The sequence below is a fragment of the Pinus tabuliformis genome, chromosome 7, assembly GCF_031772625.1.
Source record: "Pinus tabuliformis cultivar Carrire ecotype Pingquan chromosome 7, CPIR1, whole genome shotgun sequence".
In the NCBI taxonomy this organism is placed as follows: Eukaryota; Viridiplantae; Streptophyta; class Pinopsida; order Pinales; family Pinaceae; genus Pinus; species Pinus tabuliformis.
Window position 1 is genome coordinate 981,234,222 of NC_142293.1, and position 24,370 is coordinate 981,258,591.

The following is a 24,370-nucleotide window of genomic DNA, read 5'->3' on the forward strand; positions in this document are numbered from 1 at the left end:
GCAATGGAACACATAAAATATTGCAGAAATATAAACACAGAAAACGCACAAAACAAGAGAGACAGAAATATACGTGGTTCACCCAGTTTGGGCTACGTCCACCCAGAACAGCCAGTCCTTCCTTTCTATTATCCAACAAAATGAAGAGACACAACCTACAACAAATCCGCTGTAATATCCTCTGTTTTCTTTCACAGTCTCACCTCTCCATTTATCGCTCACAGAATACACATCTATCACACAGCCTCAAATACAATACCCTCATACAAAGAGAGGGGTTGCCTTCTAGGGCAAAAAACCCTAAACTAAACATAAGTTCTACCGTCAGATCATCCGCCTAATGAACGGCCCAGATTGACTAGAAATTACTATACTTTTACAAGGAAATTTTACAGTTGTTTTTAGCTTCGGGGGCGCTGCCCCCGAAACCCCCCGCCAGGAGGGGGCTCCCAAAGGTCGCAGCCACCCCCCCCGGACCCCCCCTGCAGTGAATATTTTACGGGCGGCGTTGCCGCCCCTTTTTCGAACTGGGGTCCTATGTGGCGATACCTTTGAATATAGAAGATAATCAGGCTCCACACCCAACATGGTCCATTTTTGGTAAGGGGTAGTTATCCTTTAAAGAGACCTCATTTAAGTTTCTAAAATCTACACAAAGTCTAATTTCACCTCACTTTTTCCTAGTTGTAACTAAGTTTGAAATTCACTATGAGTATCTAATGGGGGCTATTATTTGGGCATCAAACATTCTTTTAACCTCTTTTTCTATGGATGGCATAAATTATGATTCTGACTCAGAATCATACAGTGAGTCCAGTACTGAAGAATTTAGCAGCCGCCCCCCCTGGACCCCCCCTGCAGCGAATATTTTACGAGCGGCGTTGCCGCCCCCATTTAGAACTGGGGTCCTATGTGGCGATACCTTTGAATATAGAAGATAATCAGGCTCCACACCCAACAATCTCCCACTTGGAGACTGATTGTAGCAACTCCACCGCTGCTCCATTTGCTGGACAATGACTCTTCTTTGGACCTGGCTGTTTCTCATCTTCATCGTCATCCTCGAAGACCAACTGAAACTGAGCATATTCTCAGTTTCTCCCTGGTTACAACTTTTGTTGGCATATCTGCAGGATTCTGGCTAGTGTGTATCTTTTCCAGCTTCAACTCTCCATCTTCCAACACTGATCGTGTGAAATGGTACTTGAGCTGTATGTGTTTAGTCCTGGAATGAAATGCTGAGTTCTTTGCAAGATGAATGACACTTTGACTATCACTGTATAACGTGCCCATATAATGCTCCTTACCCAATTCACCCATAAACCTTTGTAACCAAATCATTTCTTTACTAGCCTCTGTAGCAGCAACATACTCTGCTTCTGTTGTTGAAAGTGCAACAACACTTTGGATTTTTGAAACCCAACTGACAGCTGTGCCTCCAACAATAAATACATATCCTGTAGTGCTCCTCCTATTATCTCTGTCACCTGCCATATCTGCATCAACATATCCTTGTAGGGAGATGTTTTAACCACCAAATCATAATGCTTGATTTGTAGTACCTTTCAAATATCTGAGAATCCATTTCACTGCCATCCAATGTTCCTTTCCTGGATTGTTCATGTACCTGCTTACAACTCCCACTACATTTGCAATATCAGGCCTTGTGCAAACCATTACATACATTAAGCTTCCAATTGCTGATGCATATGGAACTTTAGACATATAATCCATGTCTTCTTGGGTCTTTGGGCACATTTCCTTGCTAAGTTTGAAATGGCTAGCAAAAGGTGTACTAACTGGTTTTGCATTGTGCATGTTAAATCTTTTCAACACCTTTTGTATGTACTCATTCTGAGACAATGTTAATTTACGGTTTTTCCTGTCTCTAGTTATTCTCATACCAAGGATTTGTTTTGCAGCTCCCAAATCCTTCATTGCAAATGAATTTGCCAATTTTCTTTTGAGCACATTTATTTCCTGCATGTTAGATCCTGCAACAAGCATGTCATCTACATACAATAACAATATAATATAGCTGCCATCATTTTGCTTTTTCAAATAAACACAATGATCAGAGTGACATCTAGTATAACCTTGTTCAGACATAAACTTGTCAAATTTTAGATACCACTACCTTGGACCCTGTTTTAAGCCATACAAGCTCTTCTTCAACCTGCACACTAGTTTCTCCTTCCCTTTCACCTCATACCCTTGTGGCTTCTGGATATATATCTCTTCCTCCAAATCCCCATGGAGAAAGGCTGTCTTTACATCTAACTGCTCAAGATGCAAATATTCAGCTGCTACAAGACTTAAAATGGTTCTGATTGAAGTCATTTTAACAACATGAGAAAATCTTTCATCAAAATCAATACCTTTCTTTTGTGCAAACCCCTTTACCACAAGTCTAGCTTTATACCTATGTTTTCCTCCATCTTCTTCCTTCAGCCTATAAACCCATTTATTCTTCAATTTAGTTTTTCCTACAGGCAACCTGACTAAATCCCAAGTCTGGTTATGCATTAAGGAGTCCATCTCTTCTTCCATGGCTACCTCCAACTTCTTCTTGCTTTCAACCTGCATTGCTTCTTCATAACATTCGGGTTCACCGGAATTAGTCAACAATAAATAATATAATGAAGGAGAGTATCGTTCAGGGGGTCTACTTATCCTGGTAGATCTTCTAACACCACTTTCAGGTGTTTTGGATGCATGTTGTTGTTGTGGTGGTTGTTGTTGTTGTGGTTGTAGATTATTATTATTTTCGGGCACCTTTCCTTTTTCAGTGATTTCATCAAAAACTGCGTATTCCTTGTTTTCCTTTTCCTGTTTCTTTTCCTGCAACTGATTCTTATACAAGACCTTTTCATTGAATATTACATCTCCGCTCCTAATGATTTTGTGATTTTCGTAATCATATAAGCGATAACCAAAATCATTAACACCATATCCAATAAAGGTACATTTCTTTGACTTTGCCTCAAGCTTTGTTATATTTTCTTTATCAATATGGACAAAGGCCTCACAACCAAAAGGCTTTAAAATAGAGTAGTTTACCTTTTTACCTGTCCATGCTTCCTCTGGAACACCACCATCCAAGGAACTTGAAGGCCCTCTGTTTATTAGATAAACAGTAGTATCTACAGCATCTGCCCAAAATTGTAAAGGCAATCCTGCATGCAATCTCATACACCTTGCACGCTCCATGATTGTTCTGTTCATCCTTTTTGACACACCATTTTCTTGTGGTGTTCTTGGAACTGTCTTCTCTCTGCGAATTCCATGCTCTGAACAATACCTATCAAACTCTTTGCTGCAATATTCACCTCCATTATCTGATCTAAGAAACTTCAATTTCTTTCATGTCTCAATCTCAACCAAAGCTTTCCATTTCTTGAAAGTATCAAATACATCAGATTTATTCTTAATACAATAAATCGAAGTTTTTCTAGTTGCATCATCAATAAAAGTAACATAATAATGAGAGCCACCGAGAGATGATACCTGAGCAGGTCCCCATACATTTGTATGCACAAGCTCTAATTTTTCATTCTTCTTTTCTTTCCCAACTCTGAGAAATCTGACTCTCTTATGTTTTCCATAAATGCAATTCTCACAGAAGTCCAAATCAACATTCTTCAAACCCGGCAACAAATTCCTTGAGTGAAGAATCTTCATCCCCTTTTCACTCATGTGTCCGAGCCTATGATGCCATAATGCTGCATCTGCTCCTTTGGAAGTTAAAGCATTAACAGAGTTATAAATACCATTGCATAAATACAATGTACCAACCTTTTCACCTTTTGCTATTACCAGGGCTCCTTTGGTGACCTTCCAAGCTTTATTTGTGAAAGTTGTCACACAACCTTCACCGCCTAACTGCCCTATTGAAATCAGATTTTTCTTTAGATCTGGAACATGCCTTACCTCCTTTAATAGCCATTGGTTTCCATTCTGCTGTTTTACAAGAACCTTACCCATTCCAACGATTTTACAAGGTTTATCATCACCCAGACGAACTTGTCCAAAATCTCCTTGAACATAGTCATGAAAGTATTTCTTATCAGGTGTGGCATGGAATGAATCCCCTGAATCTACCACCCAAGAATCAGTAATATTTTCGAAAGAAAGAATCAAAGCATCTTGTAACACCTTACCTGTCACATTTGCTTCATGATTGTTTTCTTGCTGTGCATCTCCTTATTTTCCCTTCCAAGATCTACAGTCTTTCTTTAGGTGTCCTTTCTTTCCACATTTCCAGCACACTATCCCCGATCTGGACTTGGATCTGCCTTTCCTTGATTTACTGCGATATCCTGGGGTCTTTCCTCTTTCCATTTTTCTTCCTCTAGACTCTGCACTCAAAGAATTTCCTGATGTCTCACCGGAGCTTTTCCGTCGCATTTCCTCGCTAAGGATAGCACCGACAACATCATCAAACTTTAAAGTACTAGATCCAGAAACGGAGTTACTAATGGCCATTACCAAACCATTCCAACTTTCTGGTAATGAGCACAAGAATAACGGAGCTCTAAATTCATCATCAAAGTTTACCCCTACAGAACTTAACTGACTTGTAACTGTATTAAAGTCATTTAAATGGTTTGCAACAGATCCATCTTCCAACATATTCATATTAAATAACTGTTTCATAAGAAATACCTTGTTTGAGGCCGAGGGATTTTCATATAGTTTCGACAACGTCTGCATCAAACCCTCTGTCGTGGTTTCCTTCGAAATGTTGAAGGCGACTGACGCAGCGAGGCACAACCGTATTGTTCCGAGTGCCTTTCTATCGAGAAGGTTCCATTCTTCATCTTTCATACCTATCGGCATCTTTGTTTTTCCGCCCAATGGTAGGTATAGATCTTTCTGATACAGATAATCTTCCATCTGCATCTTCCACAACGAGAAGTTTTGGCCATTAAATTTCTCAACCCTAAACTTACCATCTTCCGCCATTGCTCCCACTCGAACCAGGAACCCTTCTTTCCTGCGAGTTTATCAGCCAAATAGACCTTCGGCTCTGATACCAGTTGTTAGAAAATTATATATTACGGAGCAATGGAACACATAAAATATTGCAGAAATATAAACATAGAAATCGCACAAAACAAGAGAGACACAGATATACGTGGTTCACCCAGTTTGGGCTACGTCCACCCAGAACAGCCAGTCCTTCCTTTCTATTATCCAGCAAAGTGAAGAGACACAACCTACAACAAATCCGCTATAATATCCTTTGCTTTCTCTCACAGTCTCACCTCTCTGTTTCTCGCTCACAGAATACACATCTATCACACAGCCTCAAATACAATACCCTCATACAAAGAGAGGGGTTGCCTTCTAGGGCAAAAAACCCTAAACTAAACATAAGTTCTACCATCAGATCATCCGCCTAATGAACGGCCCAGATTGACTAGAAATTACTATACTTTTACAAGGCAATTTTACAGCTGTTTTTAGCTTCGGGAGCAGCTGCCCCCGAAACCCCCCGCCAGGAGGGGGCTCCCAAAGGTCACAGCCACCCCCCCGGACCCCCCTTGCATCGAATATTTTACGGGTGGCGTTGCCGCCCCCTTTTCGAACTGGGGTCCTATGTGGCGATACCTTTGAATATAGAAGATAATTAGGCTCCACACCCAACATGGTCCATTTTTGGTAAGGGGTAGTTATCCTTTAAAGAGACCTCATTTAAGTTTCTAAAATATACACAAAGTCTAATTTCACCTCACTTTTTCCTAGTTGTAACTAAGTTTGAAATTCACTCCGAGTATCTAATGGGGGCTATTATTTGGGCATCAAACATTCTTTTAACCTCTTTTTCTATGGATGGCATAAATTATGATTCTGACTCAGAATCATACAGTGAGTCCAGTACTGAAGAATTTAGCTTCAGACCACAAAAAGAAAAGGTCTTAATGGCTGCAATAGAAGAAGATGAGATAAAGATCTTTTCTCAAATCAGAGCAATGGAAGATGGTGAAATGAAAAACAGGCTAACTGAAGCCCTTATGGACCAGCTCAAATCCAGCACTTCCAGAAGCTCAGGTAAGAAGCCATTGTTTGTTGATGCTTCTTTTGACAGAAACACTAGATCCTTTCAAAGACATCAATAAAAGCCAGACAAGGTACGTTCACTTACCTTGGGCAAAGTGAGTCGAGAGATTCACAACATTAAATCTGAGATTTCTGCTCTAAAGTCTCAAATTGCAGAAATACAGAAAGGAAAGCAGGTGGCAGAGAAAGAATAAAAGGAAGGTGCTCATCCATGAGACACTACTAAATACACCAGTAATCCAAACATTGAAGTTGTTGAAGGAAGGAAAGACCCTGTCTACGGGTTCAAAGAAATGAGCCTCTTAGCTATCTCCTATCAACAACACCATGTCAAAATAAACATATGTATTAAGGGTGAGATGTTCGAGCTTATAGCACTCCTTGACACAAAAGATAATGTAAACATCCTTAATAAGAAGATCACGCCAGCTAAATATTGGGTCTCTACGAAAAGAAAGGTAGTAGGATTGGGAAACAAAACACTCGAATACGAAGTGCCCAAAGCATCTATCTGTTTTGATAAACACGGCATTAATTTGAAGTTTGCAGTTGCAGATATCCATATTGATTGCATTCTAGGAAACATTTTCCTTGTAGCTGTTGAGCCACATGGTTCAACAAGAATGAAAGATAATTAAGCTGGATATTTCATATCTGTTACTACTTCAAAAGGAACACCAAAGAGGATTGAATTGCCATATATCTCAAATCCTCGAGTTTCGACAATGGTGTTTGGTCAATTTAGTGTGTCCTAAATTGCTATTTAAAATGTCAATCCGGGAGTCGTAAACTGATGAAGTGAAGTGCATTGTATGTGCAAGATAACCGTTTTCTTAGTCTTTTGTCGTTTTTGAGTTTTTTTTAGTTTGTTTTTGGGTTTATCTTCTGTGGATTCCCTAGTGTGAGATGGCGAAATTGAAAGTTAAGTATGGATGGTAATGGTGATTTCTACAATGATTTTCCAAACTTAAAAGTTATAAAAAAAGAAGGTTTCAAACTGACTGTAATGAAATCAATTCTCAAAAGGAAATAAATGTACCAAAACAGTGAACTAGTGACAATGGCCCAGTATCCTTACTGCTGTATGAAAAGAAAATAAAAACTGAACTTAAAGCAACTCAAAGACTGAAAGCAAAGCAAACTAAATCACACTAGTTCAACCCGCATTCTGACCCTTCACCTTTCGACTCGCTCTGGCTATAGGAAGTAATCATAAACAAGCTCAGTAATATGATATCTAAATTGCAGGAAATTAAATTGCATAAAAGGAAACTAAGATTTAACTACTCATTCATATTTCAACTCTTGATAATGACATAAGTAATTCAATATCTAACTTGCAGGAAAGCAAACTAAATCATACTACAACAAGTAATATTCTGATTCCTCACTAATTGAGTTGGTTGGCTATAGAAAGGAAATCATAAACAGATGAGTAATATGATGTTTAAGTGGTAGAAAAGTAAATAAGCAAAACAAAACTGAAAGAAATGACAATGCTGGAATTAAACTCAGTAAATGAAAATTAGCAGAAAGGACAAGATGATCTCATGTCAGTAGTTATCAAAAATATGTAAATTTGCCCGGGCTACCTACAAAAACCTGTAAAAGAAGCATTGATCAGCTAACAGTTATGAAAAAGACATAAAGGAAATATGGACAGCAATGAACATCAGAACAATGCAATATATATACAAGCAATGATTATAAAAACAGTAAATGAAAGCAAGTAAGAAACTATATAGAGCTTTGGTGTAAAGGGGCCCTATGCAACCTTAGCCAGTCAATTACTTAGTCACAAATCGAATTCAGGAATGCTATCTTCTCATATATTAAAGTGCAGTAATAAGACAAAGTAAAGCACAGTACAGTGGGCTGATAACAACAGTGAAAATTACATCTGAAAAGCTAACTATCCAGCGTATACCAACGTGTTATTTATAAGTGAAAATGCTGAAACTAATTCCTAGATTTTATGCTGCCAAGAGACACGTAAATCTCCACGGCCTGAGATCTAGTGTTATGGTCATCATGACAGTTGAATCCATGGAGTGGTGGCTACTCGATTCAGTTCACGGGCTGATCTACAGGTGTGCCAATACCTCCAGAAACTGAAGATCGTGCCACACAAACCTTCACATGGGCAAAACAGAGTCGTGCCACTGCAAAACTCCTTGTTTGGCCCTTCCTTTGACCGTCGTTGACCATGACCATTTATGAGTGATTTTGCTGAACTGAGGGGACACACTCCATGTACATGTCACTTGCAACTTTCCCATGTAGCCGGTTTCTCCATTGGACACCTGTAACATAGCCTTTAACAAAATGGCTGCGGAAACTTGTGCTAGCTACAAAAAGTGACAAGTTTCTGCAGCTGTTTGAACAAAAATCTAAATCAAACAACAGTCATAAACATAGTTAGGAAACCATTTCATAAGCTCTTTTTAGACTAATATGCAATGATTTGATAGCTTGGTGGATGAAGTAAATGAAAAAAGAAGGCTGAAAGGGTATATAGGGAAGTGCAGGTTTGGGACTCAACATACCCCCATTGTGAAGGTGTTGCATGTCCTCATGCAACCAAAATTTAGTCATTCCCTTCTAATACATATGTTTTGAAGCTTCTGCTAGGTCATCTAGCCCTCTTTTCTTCTTCTTTGGTGCTACCACCATCCTGGGTTTCCTTATTAGACATCTGAATTTGAGATTGATCAATGCTCTGCTCAACTTTTTGCACTTTTTCTTCAGTTTCTTGTTTTTCTTTTGCCATAGTCCCAAATGAAGCATAGTGTTATCATGAATAATTTTATCTACTTTTCTCTGTTCCTTGAGTGCTTCATTTTCTTGCTTGATATGCCTGTTTAGGACCTCTAATTCAAATACCTCCTGCTTTAAGGACTGAACTTGTGCATCTAGTGGCAGAGTGGTACTCGGACCTGCAGCTGATTTTTCTAATGATTCCAAGTAGTCATATACCTCCTATTGATTGGGATCTACTTCAGGTGTCTTTCTTGGACTGAGTTCAAAATCTTGTGGAGGAGGAGGACTGCTCTCTAGCTCTGGCCAAGAAGGGCTTTCATCATGTGGAGGACTAGTTTCAATGCTTGGCTGAGGATGAGGTGGACTACGGTCAGCTGGAGGTTTCTCAGGTGTCTCTCCACCCAAGTCAATGAAGTGGGGCTGTTTTATTTGTGTTTTACTCCCCTTTCCTCTTAGCCTGGTGCTTCTCCTTAAGTATGGTGGACTAGTACTCTTTTCTTGTACACTCTGTTTCCCTTTTTCCTTTTTTTTTGTTATAGCAGCCTGAAGATGTACTAATCTTTCTGACAGTGGTTGATAATCCTCCTCTATGGATGGCTCAGGTGATTGGTAGACTTCTTGGATGGTCCTTTTTCCTTTCTCTTTTCTCTGTTTCTTGTCTTTAGTTCTGTTTTCTTCTTCTTTTTGACCAACTTCTTGAGTTTCTGTAGTAGGGGAGTCTTGGACTATGGTACTCTTTTATTTTCTCCTAATTTTTCTTGGTGTCTTTGGTGTGCTACTTTCAGAGGCCTCAGATGGCTCTTAGAAGTAGTTTCTTATCAAGAATTGTTCCCAGGTATCTTTTTTTTTCTTCAGTTGGTCCTCAATGAGAATTTTTACAAGTCCATGATGATATAGATGAGGTTCTATATTGCCTATGTGTTTTTGGACTGTAATACTCATCTTCTTCAAACTCAAAAGTAAGAAATAAGGCAAATTAAGAGTCTGATTCTCTAAGAAATTCATCAACAGTCTAGCATAGTACATGTACATTGAACCAAAGCGTCCTTCACAAGTGACAAATTTTTGGATAACTAACAGCAGACTGGCCCATTCTTCCTTCAATGCATGAACAAGAATTCCTTTAGTAAACACAGTGGTGTCCATACCTGGGTTTCTTAGCATAATTGTCCATGCCTATTCATCCACGCTTTTGTTTTTAAACCATCGCTCACCTTCCTGGGGTAAGCCTATGGCAGCTGCTACTGTTGTTTCGGTCACCGTGAGCTTCAAATCTCCAATCTCCACCATTTGACCGTCAAAAGACCGTGCAAAAGCCTTGGTTACCTCTTTATTATAGCCTTTAAACTTTTGGATGAAGCGTAACCATTTGGCTTTCTTCAGCAAATCTTTTGCTTGAGGGTAACCTTCTAAATATTTCAGTCCTTCTGGCTCTGCCCTTAGTAGTTTTCCCATTCCTTCCTCTGTTTTGAATTTCAACTGAGTATGCAATTGCGTGTGAGGATTTAACAGAGGGAAGGTAGCTCGATTGCAGGGTTTATGGTAAAATGAAGTGGCTACAATCGGTAGCAGGTAACGGGAATGCTTCAGATTACAGGCGGAACAGAGGATGAGCAGCCGCAAATAAGTTCACAAATTGAAATGCGTGTATATGAAAAGGATGATCTTTAATGAAATGGTAAGTGAACGGAGTGGAGTCGAGATCTTTTTTGAATTAACGGCTGCGTATGGGATATCACACGTTTTGATGGATGGTTGCGGGAAATGCGGTGGAGAGGAGCCGTAAAGGGATTGGTCACATCTCATGAGTGCAGGTGGCAAATGAAAGTGTAGTCAACTTGAGTTTAAACCCGAAAATCAATCATGAGACCGTTAAGAAATGAATGCATGGTGTGTGGAGTAATATCATGGAATAGGAGTGGGTAATGGAGCTATCATATCGAATCATTGCACATAGTAGAACTTTTTATGGTTTGATAACTATGCATAATCATGACTTTAATTGTTATTTGATAAAAAAAATTGCTCATACCTTTGGAAACTTTGTCATTTCTTGCTCATAGCTTTTAACCAACTGTTCTTTCTTGATGTCTTGGAGATGCTCCATGTCTTCATGGCATTTTCTCAATTACACCTGCATTTTCATGATTATTGCACTAACATTTTGACTGTGAATTTGAAAAACAGAGTGGTGGTAGCTGCAGAAATCGTTTCTGGTTGCGGAAACTTCTTCCAGCTGCGGAAACTGGGACATCACCCACTTAGTTGAACAAAGATAGTTAGAAAAGAACTAACTGAGTGAAAAATAGTCCTGAAAGGAACTTTTATTGATGAAATGAAAATGAAATGAGTGGAATGGAGTGAAAGTGAAGCGGAGTGAAGTGAAGCGAAAATGTGAATGAGATGGAGATGGAGTGAAATGGCAAATGAGGTGGAGTGAAGATGGAAAAAGAAGGAGAGGAGAGATTTTTTTTTTTGAAAATATAGAGTGTCAGGTGTCCCTGATTTTCACTCTATATTTTTTGTATAAGACCGCCAATCTATGATTGGTTTTCAGGCTTCTATAATTTTTATTTATTTATTTTTTAACTGAAAGAAACAAAGGCTAGGCTGGTGGGGAAGAAGGATTCTTCTCCACCAGCCTTATTGTAGAATTCTCTTGGAACATCTTGAAAAATTCCTCTTTTGAGAGTGGCTTATGATAAATTTTCAATCGGTGGCCATTCACAATAAGAGGAGTCTGAAATTCATCAATGGTCTTGATTCTTACCGCTCCATTGTTAAAGACTTTGTCAATTTCATATGGCCCAAGCCAATGGGTCTAAAATTTACCTTTGAAGTCTTTAAACTTGGAATCAAACAGTAGCGCCCAATCTCCCTCTTTAAACTTTTTCTCTTTGATGTATCTGTCATGCCACTTAGCTCTTTGATGTTGAACTAGATCAGTCCTTAAAATTGCTTCTTGTATGATCTCATCTAGCTCATTCAGCTGCTCCATTCTGTGCTTTTGGGCTTCTGATAGATTCATCCCCAACTGGACTGCCATCTTGAAAGTCTTGACTTGAAACTCAATGGGGAGCAGGACTTCTTTCCCATAAACAAGTTCATAGGGAGAATATCCTGTTGTATTCCTCCATGTAGTTCTGTTGGCCCATAAGGCTTCGGGAAACCTTTCTGCCCAATCTCTTCTATGTAGATGGACAATTTTGGTGATGATGCTCTCAAGAACTTTGTTTGTAGACTCCACTTGGCCATTTGCTTGCGGATGGTAAGGAGTATATTTTCTGTGCTTGATTTTGTATACTTCCCTGATCTGTCACAATTTCTCTTGGGACACCAAAACGAGTAAAAATATCCTCATAAAGAAATTGAACAACTGAATTTTCAGTGGCAGAAGGCAATGTTTTGGCTTCTACCCATTTAGTGACATAATCAGTGCATACTAATATATACTTCTTCTGTTTAGATGGTGGATTAATGGGTCCATTGAAATCTAAAGCCCATTTTTCAAAGGGTTCGATGAGTACCTGTGGTTGTAATGGCATTTCATTTGAAAGAGTCGGTCTCCCAACTCTTTGGCAGTTGTCACACCTTTTGACATATTGTTTTGCATCTTTGAAAAGGGAAGGCCAATAATATCCTGAAGAAAGGATTTTATAGGCCGTCCTTTTGTCAGCAAAGTTTCCACCGCATGGTTCATCATGACATGCCTTGAGGATGTCAGGCATTTCATCTTCTCGAACACATCTTCTGATCACACAATCTAGCCCTGTTTTAAACAATTCATTAGAAATCCATGAATAATTCGAACTCTCCTGAATAATTCTTCTTTTTTCACTAGGAAATAAATGTGGAGGTAGCTTTCCTATAACCAAATAGTTAGCAATATCTGCATACCAAGGAGTCTTAGTAGTTACTGCAAATAAATACTCATCTGGAAACTTATCCTCTACAGGAGAATCTTCATTAGTATTTTGGATTCTAGACAAGAAATCAGCTACTGTATTTTGTTTCCCTGGTCTATCCAACACAGTAATATTGAATTCTTGTAAAAGTAAGAGCCATCTTGTAACTCTGCCATTAGTAACAGGTTTGTTCATTAGATATCTAATTGCAGAATGATCAGTATGGACAAAAGTTTCATAGCCTGTTATATAATGTCTAAACTTATTGATTGCATGAACAACAGCTAAGAACTCTTTTTCAGTCACAGTATAGTTTAACTCGGTGGGAGTCAAATTTTTACTGGTGTAGTAAATGGCATAAGGAACTAAATCCTTTTGACCCAACACAGCTCCTAGAGCTGTATCTGAAGCATCTGTGGAAATATGGAAAGGAATTTTCCAATTTGGCCCTCTCAAAATGGGTGCTTCAGATATTCTTGTTTCCAAAGTTTCAAATGCAGATTGACAATCAGGATCCCATTTGAATTCACAGTCTTTTGTAAGTAATTTGAAGAGTGGAGATGCTATTTTGGTGAAGTTTTCAATAAATCTTCTATAGTATCCAGTAAATTCAAGAAAACTTCTAACATCTTTTTGACAATTTGGAATAGGCAACTTGGAGATGACTTCAAATTTTGATCTATCAACTTTAATCCCATCCCCTGAAATATGATGTCCTAAAACAATCCCTTCAGTAAACATCATAAAGAATTTTTCATGACTCAACGATAAGTTTGTTTCTTTACACCTTATAAGGACTTTTTCCAAATTCTCTAATGCTTCTTCAAACGAATTACCATAAACTGTAAAATCATCCATATAAACCTCTACACAATCATGGATTAGATCAGAAAATATTCCTAGTACTGCCCTTTGAAATGTTGCAGGTGCATTACATAATCCAAAAGGAAGTACTTGATAAGCAAAAGTTCGCCATGGACAGGTAAATGTGGTCTTATCCTGATCTTCAGGTGCCACCTGAATCTGAGTATAGCCACTAAAACCATCCAAAAATGAAAAATACTTTTTGCCTGCTAAAGTATCTAATACCTGATCAATAAAGGGTAAAGGAAATTGATCCTTCAAAGTTGCTTTGTTCAATTCCCTGTAATCAATGCATACCCTCCATTTACCATTATTTTTAGGTACTATAACCAAAGGAGAAACCCATCGGCTATCTGAAATTGGATAAATGAAGTTTACATTGACTAGTTTTTGGAGCTCTTCTTTCACTATCTCCCTAAGGTTATGATTCATCCTTCTCTGAGGTTGTCTGATTGGTCTACTGTTTTCCTCAATGTAGATGTGATGAATGCAAGTCTTAGGGTCAATACCTTTCATATCAGTATACTCCCATGCAAATGCAGTAGAATGTTTTTGCAAGATTTTGGTTAGCTCTCCCTGTTGTGATCTTTCCAAGTTTTTGTTGATATTCAATGTTTTACCTGGAAATATCTCAATGGCGGAACTACCAAACTCTTCCATAGAGAAAAGCGACATTTGTCTAGATGATAGATAGTCAATGTCAGAATCTAACTGAAATTGTGTGTGGTCATATTCTGCAGATGTTTCAAAGTTTTCTAATGTGTTCAGAATTTGACTATCTTCACTGACTTCAGAAATGGTAAAGACAGGTTGTATAGTATCCTCATCATCAACCCACTCATTATCTCCTATTTTTGTAATTTCTTTTACTGGAGGATACAGATTGAATTTCTTTGTCGAATTACCATCAGAAATATACATATCCCCAGACCTACAACTGATAAAAGCATCAGCTGTGGCTAGCCAAGGTCTTCCTAAGATGAGAGGATGTCCTAAATTACTCTTGGGAGTTAAAATCATGAAATCTACTGGATATTCCCAAGAGTCTAAGGAGACCAAAATGTCTTCTAATACACCATCTGGTTTGATAATTGATCAATCTACAAGTTGCAGTAAAGTAGGTGTAAAAAGAAGATTAGGAAGTTTCAGCTGTTCCATAGTCTGTCTACTCATAATGTTGATAGCAGCCCCTAAATCAATCAAAGTATTTGGAATTTCTACCCCATTGATATTTGTTTTGACAATTGGACTACCGGGATCTACATACTTATGCATCGTAATTTTTCCCATCATGATATCTTGAATTTTTCCTACCAGGTGGATTCTTCTTGTATCTCTTGGTTTCCTTCCTGGTCTTTTAAGACTCAACTCCTTTATTGTTTTTGCTAGAATAGGAATCTTTCTAATGGCTTGTAACAAGGGAATCTTGATACAGACATTCTTCAATTCATCTAGAAAATCATAGTCAGGCAACAAGATTTGTTTTTCCACCCCTTTGTCAATTTCTAATCTTTCAGGAAAAGGAGGTGTGGATGAAGATGCAGATTGCTCAACTATAGGAGTTGTGGGGGTTAACTCTTTTTCTTTTTCTTTTTGAGTGCTTGGGTTTTGAAGAGATGCTTCAGAACCTTTATTGGCTTCAAGAGAATCTTCCTCATAAATGCTTTGTTTTTGGGCATCTATAGAAGGTTTATCTAAAACTCTACCAGATCTGAGTTGTACATCATTGAGAGGAACAATCATATAAGTAGGAAATTGTTGACCTTCTACCATGTAAGCATTTTGAGGGTTTTTATTGTTGCGGTTTGGCAATGGCTGGGAAGGAAGTTGATTTGGCTTCTGTTGGAATGGAAGCAAGAGTTGAGAATTTGGATTCCGTTGAGAAGGTTGTTGTTGTTGTGGAAATGGAAATGATAGTTGTGGATTTTGATTTGGAAGTTGTGGAGCTTGTTGGTTTTGAAAAGATGGAGGATATTGATAAAATTGAGCAAGTCTCCCATAAGGATTTTGCATGCCTTGTACCCATGATTGAAAAGGATTTTGAGGTAGGGACCAAGGTTGTTGCCAAGGATTCCAATTGGTGGGGTTTGAAAGTTCATAGAGTTGTTAAACCCTTGGTTTTGTTGCCCCTGCCAAGGTCTCCTTGCAAAAAAACAGAGAGACTCAATTGTATTTGGATCTTCTTGAAAGACAACTTTGAGCCTAGGAATTGAAGGACAATCCTTGGTCTCATGATTCTCTGAACAAATCACACATGTTTCTACAACTTTTGCATCCAAGGGACATTCCCTTAGAGCATGTTTCTTTCTACATTTTGGGCAAAAGATGGCCAAAGCTTCAGCTTCTGCTTTCTGCTTATTTTGTATCTTAAGGGTGTCTAGTTGCTCACTAAGACTCCCTAAGATATCAGTTTTGAATTCATCAATCATATTGCCAATCTCAGCCCTACTTACTGATCCAGTTGTAGATTTCTTTGCTCTAATGAGAGAAGGATCTCTAAGCCCTTTTCCAGTTTTAGATTTTCCCCTTGAATCTCTTGCTCTATGCATGTCATTTTTTTATTTTTCTTCAAGTCGGGCTAATAATTCTCTTTCTGATCTTCCAGGTCACTCTAGGTGCAAGAAGAGAGCATACTCAAGAAACTATTAAACCAATAACTTTCTCTTTTCTGATCCTCCAGGTCACACTAAGTGCAAGAGGAGAGCATACTCTGAGAGGTTATCAATTTTCCTTCCTTGAAATTTTTTATTATTTTTTTTTAAGAAATTGGCTACCTAGTTTCACTTCCCCGGCAACGGCGCCAAAATGTTTGGTCAATTTAGTGTGTCCTAAATTTCTATTTAAAATGTCAATCCGAGAGTCGTAAACTGATGAAGTGAAGTGCACTGTATGTGCAAGATAACCGTTTTCTTAGTCTTTTGTCATTTTTGAGTTTTTTTAGTTTGTTTTTGGGTTTATCTTCTGTGGATTCCCTAGTGTGAGATGGCGAAATTGAAAGTTAAGTATGGATGGTAATGGTGATTTCTACAATGATTTTCCAAACTTAAAAGTTCTCAAAAAGAAGGTTTCAAACTGACTGTAATGAAATCAATTCTCAAAAGAAATAAATGTACCAAAACAGTGAACTAGTGACAATGGCCCAGTATCCTTACTGCTGTATGAAAAGAAAATAAAAACTGAACTTAAAGCAACTCAAAGACTGAAAGCAAAGCAAACTAAATCACACTACTTCAACCCGCATTCTGACCCTTCACCTTTCGACTCGCTCCGGCTATAGGAAGTAATCATAAACAAGATGAGTAATATGATATCTAAATTGCAGGAAATTAAATTGCATAAAAGGAAACTAAGATTTAACTACTCATTAATATTTCAACTCTTGAAAATGACATAAGTAATTCAATATCTAACTTGCAGGAAAGCAAACTAAATCATACTACAACAAGTAATATTCTGATTCCTCACTAATTAAGTCGCTTGGCTATAGAAAGGAAATCATAAACAGATGAGTAATATGATGTCTAAGTGGCAGAAAAGTAAATAAGCAAAACAAAACTGAAAGAAATGACAGTGCTGGAATTAAACTTAGTAAATGAAAATCAGCAGAAAGGACAAGATGATCTCATGTCAGTAGTTATCAAAAATATGTAAATTTGCCCAGGCTGCCTACAAAAACCTGTAAAAGAAGCACTGATCAGCTAACAGTTATGAAAAAAACATAAAGGAAATATGGACAGCAATGAACATCAGAACAACGCAATATATATACAAGCAATGATTATAAAAACAATAAATGAAAGCAAGTAAGAAACTATATAGAGCTTTGGTGTACAGGGGCCCTCTGCAACCTCAACCAGTCAATTACTTAGTCACAAATCGAATTCAGGAATGTTGTATTCTCATATATTAAAGTGCAGTAATAAGACAAAGTAAAGCACAGTACAGTGGGCTGATAACAACAATCAAAATTACATATGAAAAGCTAACTATCTAGCGTATACCAACGCGTTATTTATAAGTGAAAATGCTACAACTAATTCCTAGATTTTATGCTGCCAAGAGACACGTAAATCTCCACGGCCTGAGATCTAGCGTTATGGTCATCATGACAGTTGAATCCATGGAGTGGTGGCTGCTCGATTCAGTTCACGGGCTGATCTACAAGTGTGCCAATACCTCCGGAAACTGAGGATCGTGCCACGCAAACCTTCACGTGGGCAAAACAGAGTTGTGCCACCGCAAAACTCCTTGTTTGGCCCTTCCTTTGACCATGACTGTTTATGAGTGATTTGGCTGAACTGAGGGGACACACTCCATGTACATGTCACTTGCAGCTTGCCCATGTGGCCGGTTTCTCCATTGGACACCTGTAACATAGCCTTTAAAAAAATGGTTGCAGAAACTTGAGCTAGCTGCGGAAAGTGACAAGTTTCCGCAGCTGTTTGAACAAAAATTTAAATCAAACAACAGTCATAAACATAGTTAGGAAACCATTTCATAAGCTCTTTTTAGACTAATATGCAATGATTTGACAGCTTGGTGGATGAAGCAAATGGAAAAAGAAGGTTGAAAGTGTATATAGGGAAGTGCAGGTTTGGGACTCAACAAATGGTCCAGACTGTGAAAAACTTAGACAAAGCAGAAGCCAAATTGTCAGATCTAAAAGATTGTAAATCTACACTCAGAATTGAAGAATAGCTTAAAGATCCTCGGGTCAAAAGAAGAATTGAGGATTTAAAGAAGCAGATTGAAGATTAATGCTGCTATGAAGAACCTAATGCATTCTGGCACAGAAATCAGCATACAGTAGAACTCCCATACAAAGAAGGATACACAAGGAGACCTTGCAAAAGCAGAGCCATTCCCATGAGAAAGGAATATAGATATCTCTATGAAAAAGAGATCAAGAAACTCCTCAACAGAAAGCTTATCAGAGAATCTGATAGTCCTTGGAACTGTTATGGGTTCTATGTAAACAAGAGAGCCGAACAAATCAGAGGCATTCCAAGACTGGTAATAAATTTCAAACCTCTGAATTTTGTCCTTGCAGATGACACCTATCCTATACCCCATAAAGGTGATTTAATAAGCAGGATAGCCGGTGCTAAGATTTTTTCTAAGTTTGACCTGAAAGCAGGGTTCTAGCAAGTTGCCATTGCAGAAAAAGATAAGTTCAAAACCGCTTTCAGCATACCAGTAGGCCACTACAAGTGGAACGTCATGCCTTTTGGATTAAATAATGCACCATCCAAATTCCAAAATGTAATGGATAAGATCTTCAAGCCATACTTTGATTTGCTTATAGTATATATTGATGATGTTTTGATCTTTTCCAAGAACATCCGGATCATTTTAAACATGTGCATACTTTCAAATAGTTGGTTAAGCATAATGGTCTTGTTCTGAGTAAAAAGAAGATAGATGTCTTCTAGACTACTATCAAATTTCTTGGCCACACCATCTCTAATGGCCAAATTTCCCTACAGAAACATGCATTAGAATTTGCTGACAGATTTCCTGATATTATTATAGAGAAGAATCAGTTGCAGATATTCTTGGGATGTTTGAATTATGTCAGTAATTTTTATCAAGACTGTGCTACTCACAGGAGTATGTTGAACAAGAGACTAAAAAAGAATCCGCCAGAATGGAAAGAAATTCATACCAAGGTTGTTCAAAACATTAAAGCCAAGGTAAAGTCTCTTCCTATTTTGCATGTGGCAGATGATAATGCATTTAAAATTGTTGAGACAGATGCCAGTAATATTGGATGGGGAGGAATCCTCAAACAGAGAGTTGGAGACACTGAAAAAATTGTTCAGTATGCATCTGGAGTATGGAATCCAGCTGAGGAGAATTATTCCACTATCGAAAAAGAAGTCAAAGCTGCGTGGAACTGCATCAGCAAGTTTGATGTCTACCTTATTAACAAACAGTTCTTGCTTAGAACTGATGCTTCAGCTCTGCAAAAGGTTCTAACTAAAGACATCAAAAAACCAGGTGAGGCTAAATTTGCCAGATGGCAAGCACTCTTTGCTAACTTCAACTTTCAAGTCGAACACATAAAAGGAGATGAGAATTGTCTTCCTGATTTTCTCAGTAGAGAGTACATTCAGCCTAAGGACCACATTATGATCATTGTAACAGAATGGGACCAGAACCAAAAGCAAGAGGTCCTACGCACTATCCCAGACAATCAAGACTGGGAAGAGTATAAGAAAAATTGAAAGCCTACGTGGCAACTTATAAATACAAAAGTACTAAATGCTAATCTACAAGCACATACTGACATCCAACTTCTTGTACCTGAAATAAAAGTGTATCCAAAGGGAAGCAAATGGATACATGATTTGATTTATAAAAAAGAAAAAAGAGATGACAGAATTGCAGAAGTAGCTTTGCAACAAGATTTTCATGATATATCTGACATATGGTACCATGGAGGAGCCCGCACAGGAATATATGAAAAATATTTTTGTATCCATCATACCAGGAATCTCACGTGGTCTTGGCCCACTCATAATGCGGCCACATGGCCAAAAGGAGATCCCAAAATTATTTTTCCTGACATAGTTTATGATTTTGCAGGTTATAAACAGTTGTGGTGGGATTTTCTTAATGTTGATGATAAAGAAGAGACCCACTATACTAAATTGAAATTTAGTACAATGGGTACTTTTCAAAGAAATCAGCAAAGTGACTAGTTCCAGGAATGGTGGCGTGATTACGGAGTTAATAGAACGGCCATGGACCCTGTCTACCATGAATCATACTGCATAAATCATTGTGACTTGTGTCTCGAGCATAATATTGGAGAATGTTTTCATACCATTTATAAAACTGTTAGACCAATGGCAACTAGAGAATGTTCAGCATTTTATAGGGTGATATTGTTAGATCTAAGACTTTTGTGATCCATAATGTAGATATCAGTCTTTCGGATTAATCACATCGTTAGGATTGGGTCGACGTTTCGAACCAACTAATGTGGTTCATCCTTAGGACCTTATCGTGAGGATGAACCACATTAGTTGGTTTGAAACGTCGACCCAATCCTAACGATATGATTTGGGTCGAGGTTTCGAACCAACTAGTGTGGTTCATTCTCAGGACCTTGTCCTGAGGATAAACCACATTAATTAGTTCGAAACATTGACCCAATCCTATCAATGTGATTAATTCGGAAAACTAATATCTAATTTATACTTCAATAAATACAAATTTTTTATATTCAAAATATAAAAAAAATATTATTATTAAAAAATATATTACCTAATTTCAAACTACCTTTAATGAAATACCCTTCAATGTGAATAAATTCATTTTTAAAACTTTCTATTTCAAAGCATCTCAATGCCAAAGATTCTTTGTCACAAAAAATTCCCTCTAAATTTGACATTTAGATTTTTCAAAAGCCTTTCATTTCAAAACATCTTAATATCAAAGTTTTCGTTTTTTATTACAAATTCTCACAGATTCAACATTTACATCTTTTTTTTACTTTTTATAAATTCAATATTTATTTGTTTAACTTTTCATTTTAGAATATGTTATTTTCAAAATTCCTTTTGACCAGAAAGAAATTCATTATGCTTGACGCAATGGTTCTAGGGTTTCACAGTCTGAGTTGGAGTGCTCTCGTCCCTCTAGTCTAACCCCGGTGGTGGTGGTTGGATGTCCCTATCCTGAAACTCACACATACTCAACTCTCAACTTCCATTTTATGTAGCCAGGATTGCTCCCCTCTATCCTCAAAGGACTGTTCTCAGTCTTCTTGCTTGTGGTTTCATTCAAAACCCCACTGGGAATTAACACCCCAAACTCGATCCACACAAAATCACCCTCTCAGGCCAATCTTTGAATGTCCACTGGCATATTAATGACCCAATGCTCATGGGTGGGCAAAACTCGATATGTGCTCAACTCCACGCTCTTGTCGTCAACCCTCGGCCAAGGTATTAACTTTATGTCATATGAACCATGGTCACTAGACTCCGTGGTGACCAAGCGTAATGTCACCTTTAAAATCATTGGTCGCGATCACCTGCAGAAATTAACGGGAGAGATGGATTGCGAAGGGGGCTCTCCACACTCATCATGCACCATCGATTTAATCGACGACTCTTGTAGTCCACTCTTGAACGAGATTCCATCCTCTGGAACCTTGCACTAATCTTTGCGTTGCGTTTGCACACCAATATACGAGTGTTGATCCCTAAGGCACGCAGGGAATTCAAATGGATTGACCTTATCTACAAGACTCTCAACCGATAGCATAAAACTTGTACTCGCGTACAATGATAAGAATCTTACTAAGGCACTCTCACTTGATACTCAAGTTCCTCCCTCTCGTCTCATTATGTCAAATACTTAGAGTTAGACATTTTATTCTCATAGGGTACGCACACATACAATACGTGAAGTCAAAAACACACAAAAGTCAATTAGACTTAACAAAGAGACATTTTCCCATTTGCATAGGGCATCAATTTATATTTAGGGAGAGGAATCAAATATAGGGAATAACTAACTAAATTTAGTCTTTCTATAACTCATAAAATGTATATATAAAGGAATGTTATAGGGTTTGTTGTCTACTCCATAGCTCTCATGCTCCTTTCTCGAACTGATTTTTGCTCTAATCTGTGAGACCCTTTAGTTGATTGAATCCTTGTTCTACAAACATGTATAACTAAATTGACTAGAAAATATCCTAACAAAATAAAGACAATTTTTGGCAATTTACAAAGGTTCACTTGGCCATAACACCAACTCACAAAAACAAACTAACAAGCCAACAATCCCAGAATTTTCTAGACTTAGGAGACATGTAATTATTGAACAAATGAAGGAAAAAGAAACAGAGAATCAACAAGACAAGAAACCGAAATACGAAACTGAATTCTGGATCGGACTTTTTCATTCAACAATGAGTTTCTCTGCCTTACATTTCATGGGCAAATGATAGTTTTATAGTTACATAACTACTTATTCGTTACAAAACTGTCTATACCTAAATTTACTAAATCGTTGTCAAACTAACAAACTCCACCTTGACAACAATTTTCCCATTCATCATCTTTCCTACAAGCCAAGAGAAGCTAAACTCCACCGCAGCTTCTCTACTGTAACTGGCTTTGTGAATATGCCTGCACAATTTTCTCGTGTATGGACCTTTTTAAGAGCTACTTTTCCGCCATCGATCACATGTCTCAGAAAATGATACCTTACATCAATGTGCTTGGTTCTGCTATGATAGGCAAGGTTTGTAGCCAAGTGAATAGCGCTTTGACTGTCACAAAGTACATTCACTTTCTCTCGCGTCCTTCCAATCTCATCGAGCAAACCCTTTAACCAGATTGCTTCTTTACTGGCATCTGAAGCAGCTATATATTCAGCTTCGGTAGTGGACAACGCAACTGTTTCTTGAAGCTTTGACATCCAACTAATTTCTCCACCTGCAAGAGTAAAGACATAACCTGTAGTAGATCTTCTTTTGTCCAAATCACCTGCATAGTCAGCATCTACATATCCGCAAACTGATCCTTCACTACCATTAAAGACGATGCAATGGTCACTTGTGCCTCTTAGATATCGAAGCACCCATTTCACTGCTTGCCAATGTTCTTTACCTGGATTTGCCATGAACCTGCTGACAACTCCAACTGCATGTGAAATGTCAGGTCTTGTAGATACCATCGCATACATTAATTTGCCTACAGCGTTTGCATATGGTACATGAGACATATACTGCTTTTCTTCATCAGCTCTAGGACTCAAAACCGAAGAAAGCTTAAAATGGTAAGCTAAAGGAACATTAACATGTTGCACATTATTCATAGAGAACATTTCAAGTACCTTCTCCACATACTTCTGCTGTGACAACCAAAGCTTACCATTTTTCCTGTCTCTGTGTATCTCCATGCCCAAGATATGTTTTGCTGCTCCAAGATCCTTCATATCAAACGTCCTAGAGAGTTGAGCCTTTAACCTGTTGATCTCTTCCATGCTTTTGCTTGCAATAATCATATCTTCAACATACAAAGCTAAGATAATGAACATGTCATTGAAACTTTTGAAGTACACACAATGATCATACTTACTTCTTATAAAGTTCTGGCTCACCATGAAGGAATCAAACTTCTTGTACCATTGTTTGGGAGACTGCCTCAGACCATACAATGATTTCCTGAGCTTGCAAACTAATCTTCTGCTGCGACCTCGTACAAAACCTTCTGGTTGTTCCATATATATCTCTTCATTCAAATCACCATGTAGAAAAGTTGTTTTAACATCTAACTGTTCTAACTCAAGATTAAGCAACGCAGTTAGTGCCAACACAGTACGTATAGAAACAAGTTTTATAACTGGAGAAAAAATCTCATGAAAGTCTATACCTTCAACCTGAGAATACCCTTTCGCTACCAGTCATGCCTTATACCTTTCAATACTACCATCAACTTTCCGTTTCAGCTTGAAGACCCATTTACATCCAACAACACTTCTTCCTTCAGGAAGCTCTACAAGATCGCAGGTATAGTTCTTGGCTAAGGAGTTCATTTCTTCTTCCATAGCCATTTTCCATTTCTCACTATCTGTATCATCTACTGCTTCCTGATAACACGAAGGTTCTCCATCTTCAGTAACCAAAGCAATAGATGAAGCAGAATCTTCATACCTTTTGGGAGTTTTCCTTTCCCTTGTAGACCTTCTCAGAGCGACTGGTTACTGAAATGGTTCAGAAACTTGCACTGGTTCAGAAGCTTCAACGGCTTCCT

General features: G+C 38.1%; 1 protein-coding gene across 1 annotated transcript in view; it reads left to right on the plus strand.

Annotated features, from left to right (window-relative positions):
* Positions 1–24,370, plus strand: part of LOC149250895 (uncharacterized) — a 107,366-nt gene that overhangs the window by 46,560 nt on the left and 36,436 nt on the right. Inside the window, exon 4 of the mRNA XM_089453784.1 lies at positions 19,201–19,803. Within this exon, the coding sequence (XP_089309910.1) occupies positions 19,201–19,803 (603 nt within the window). The remainder of the gene's footprint in view (positions 1–19,200; positions 19,804–24,370) is intronic.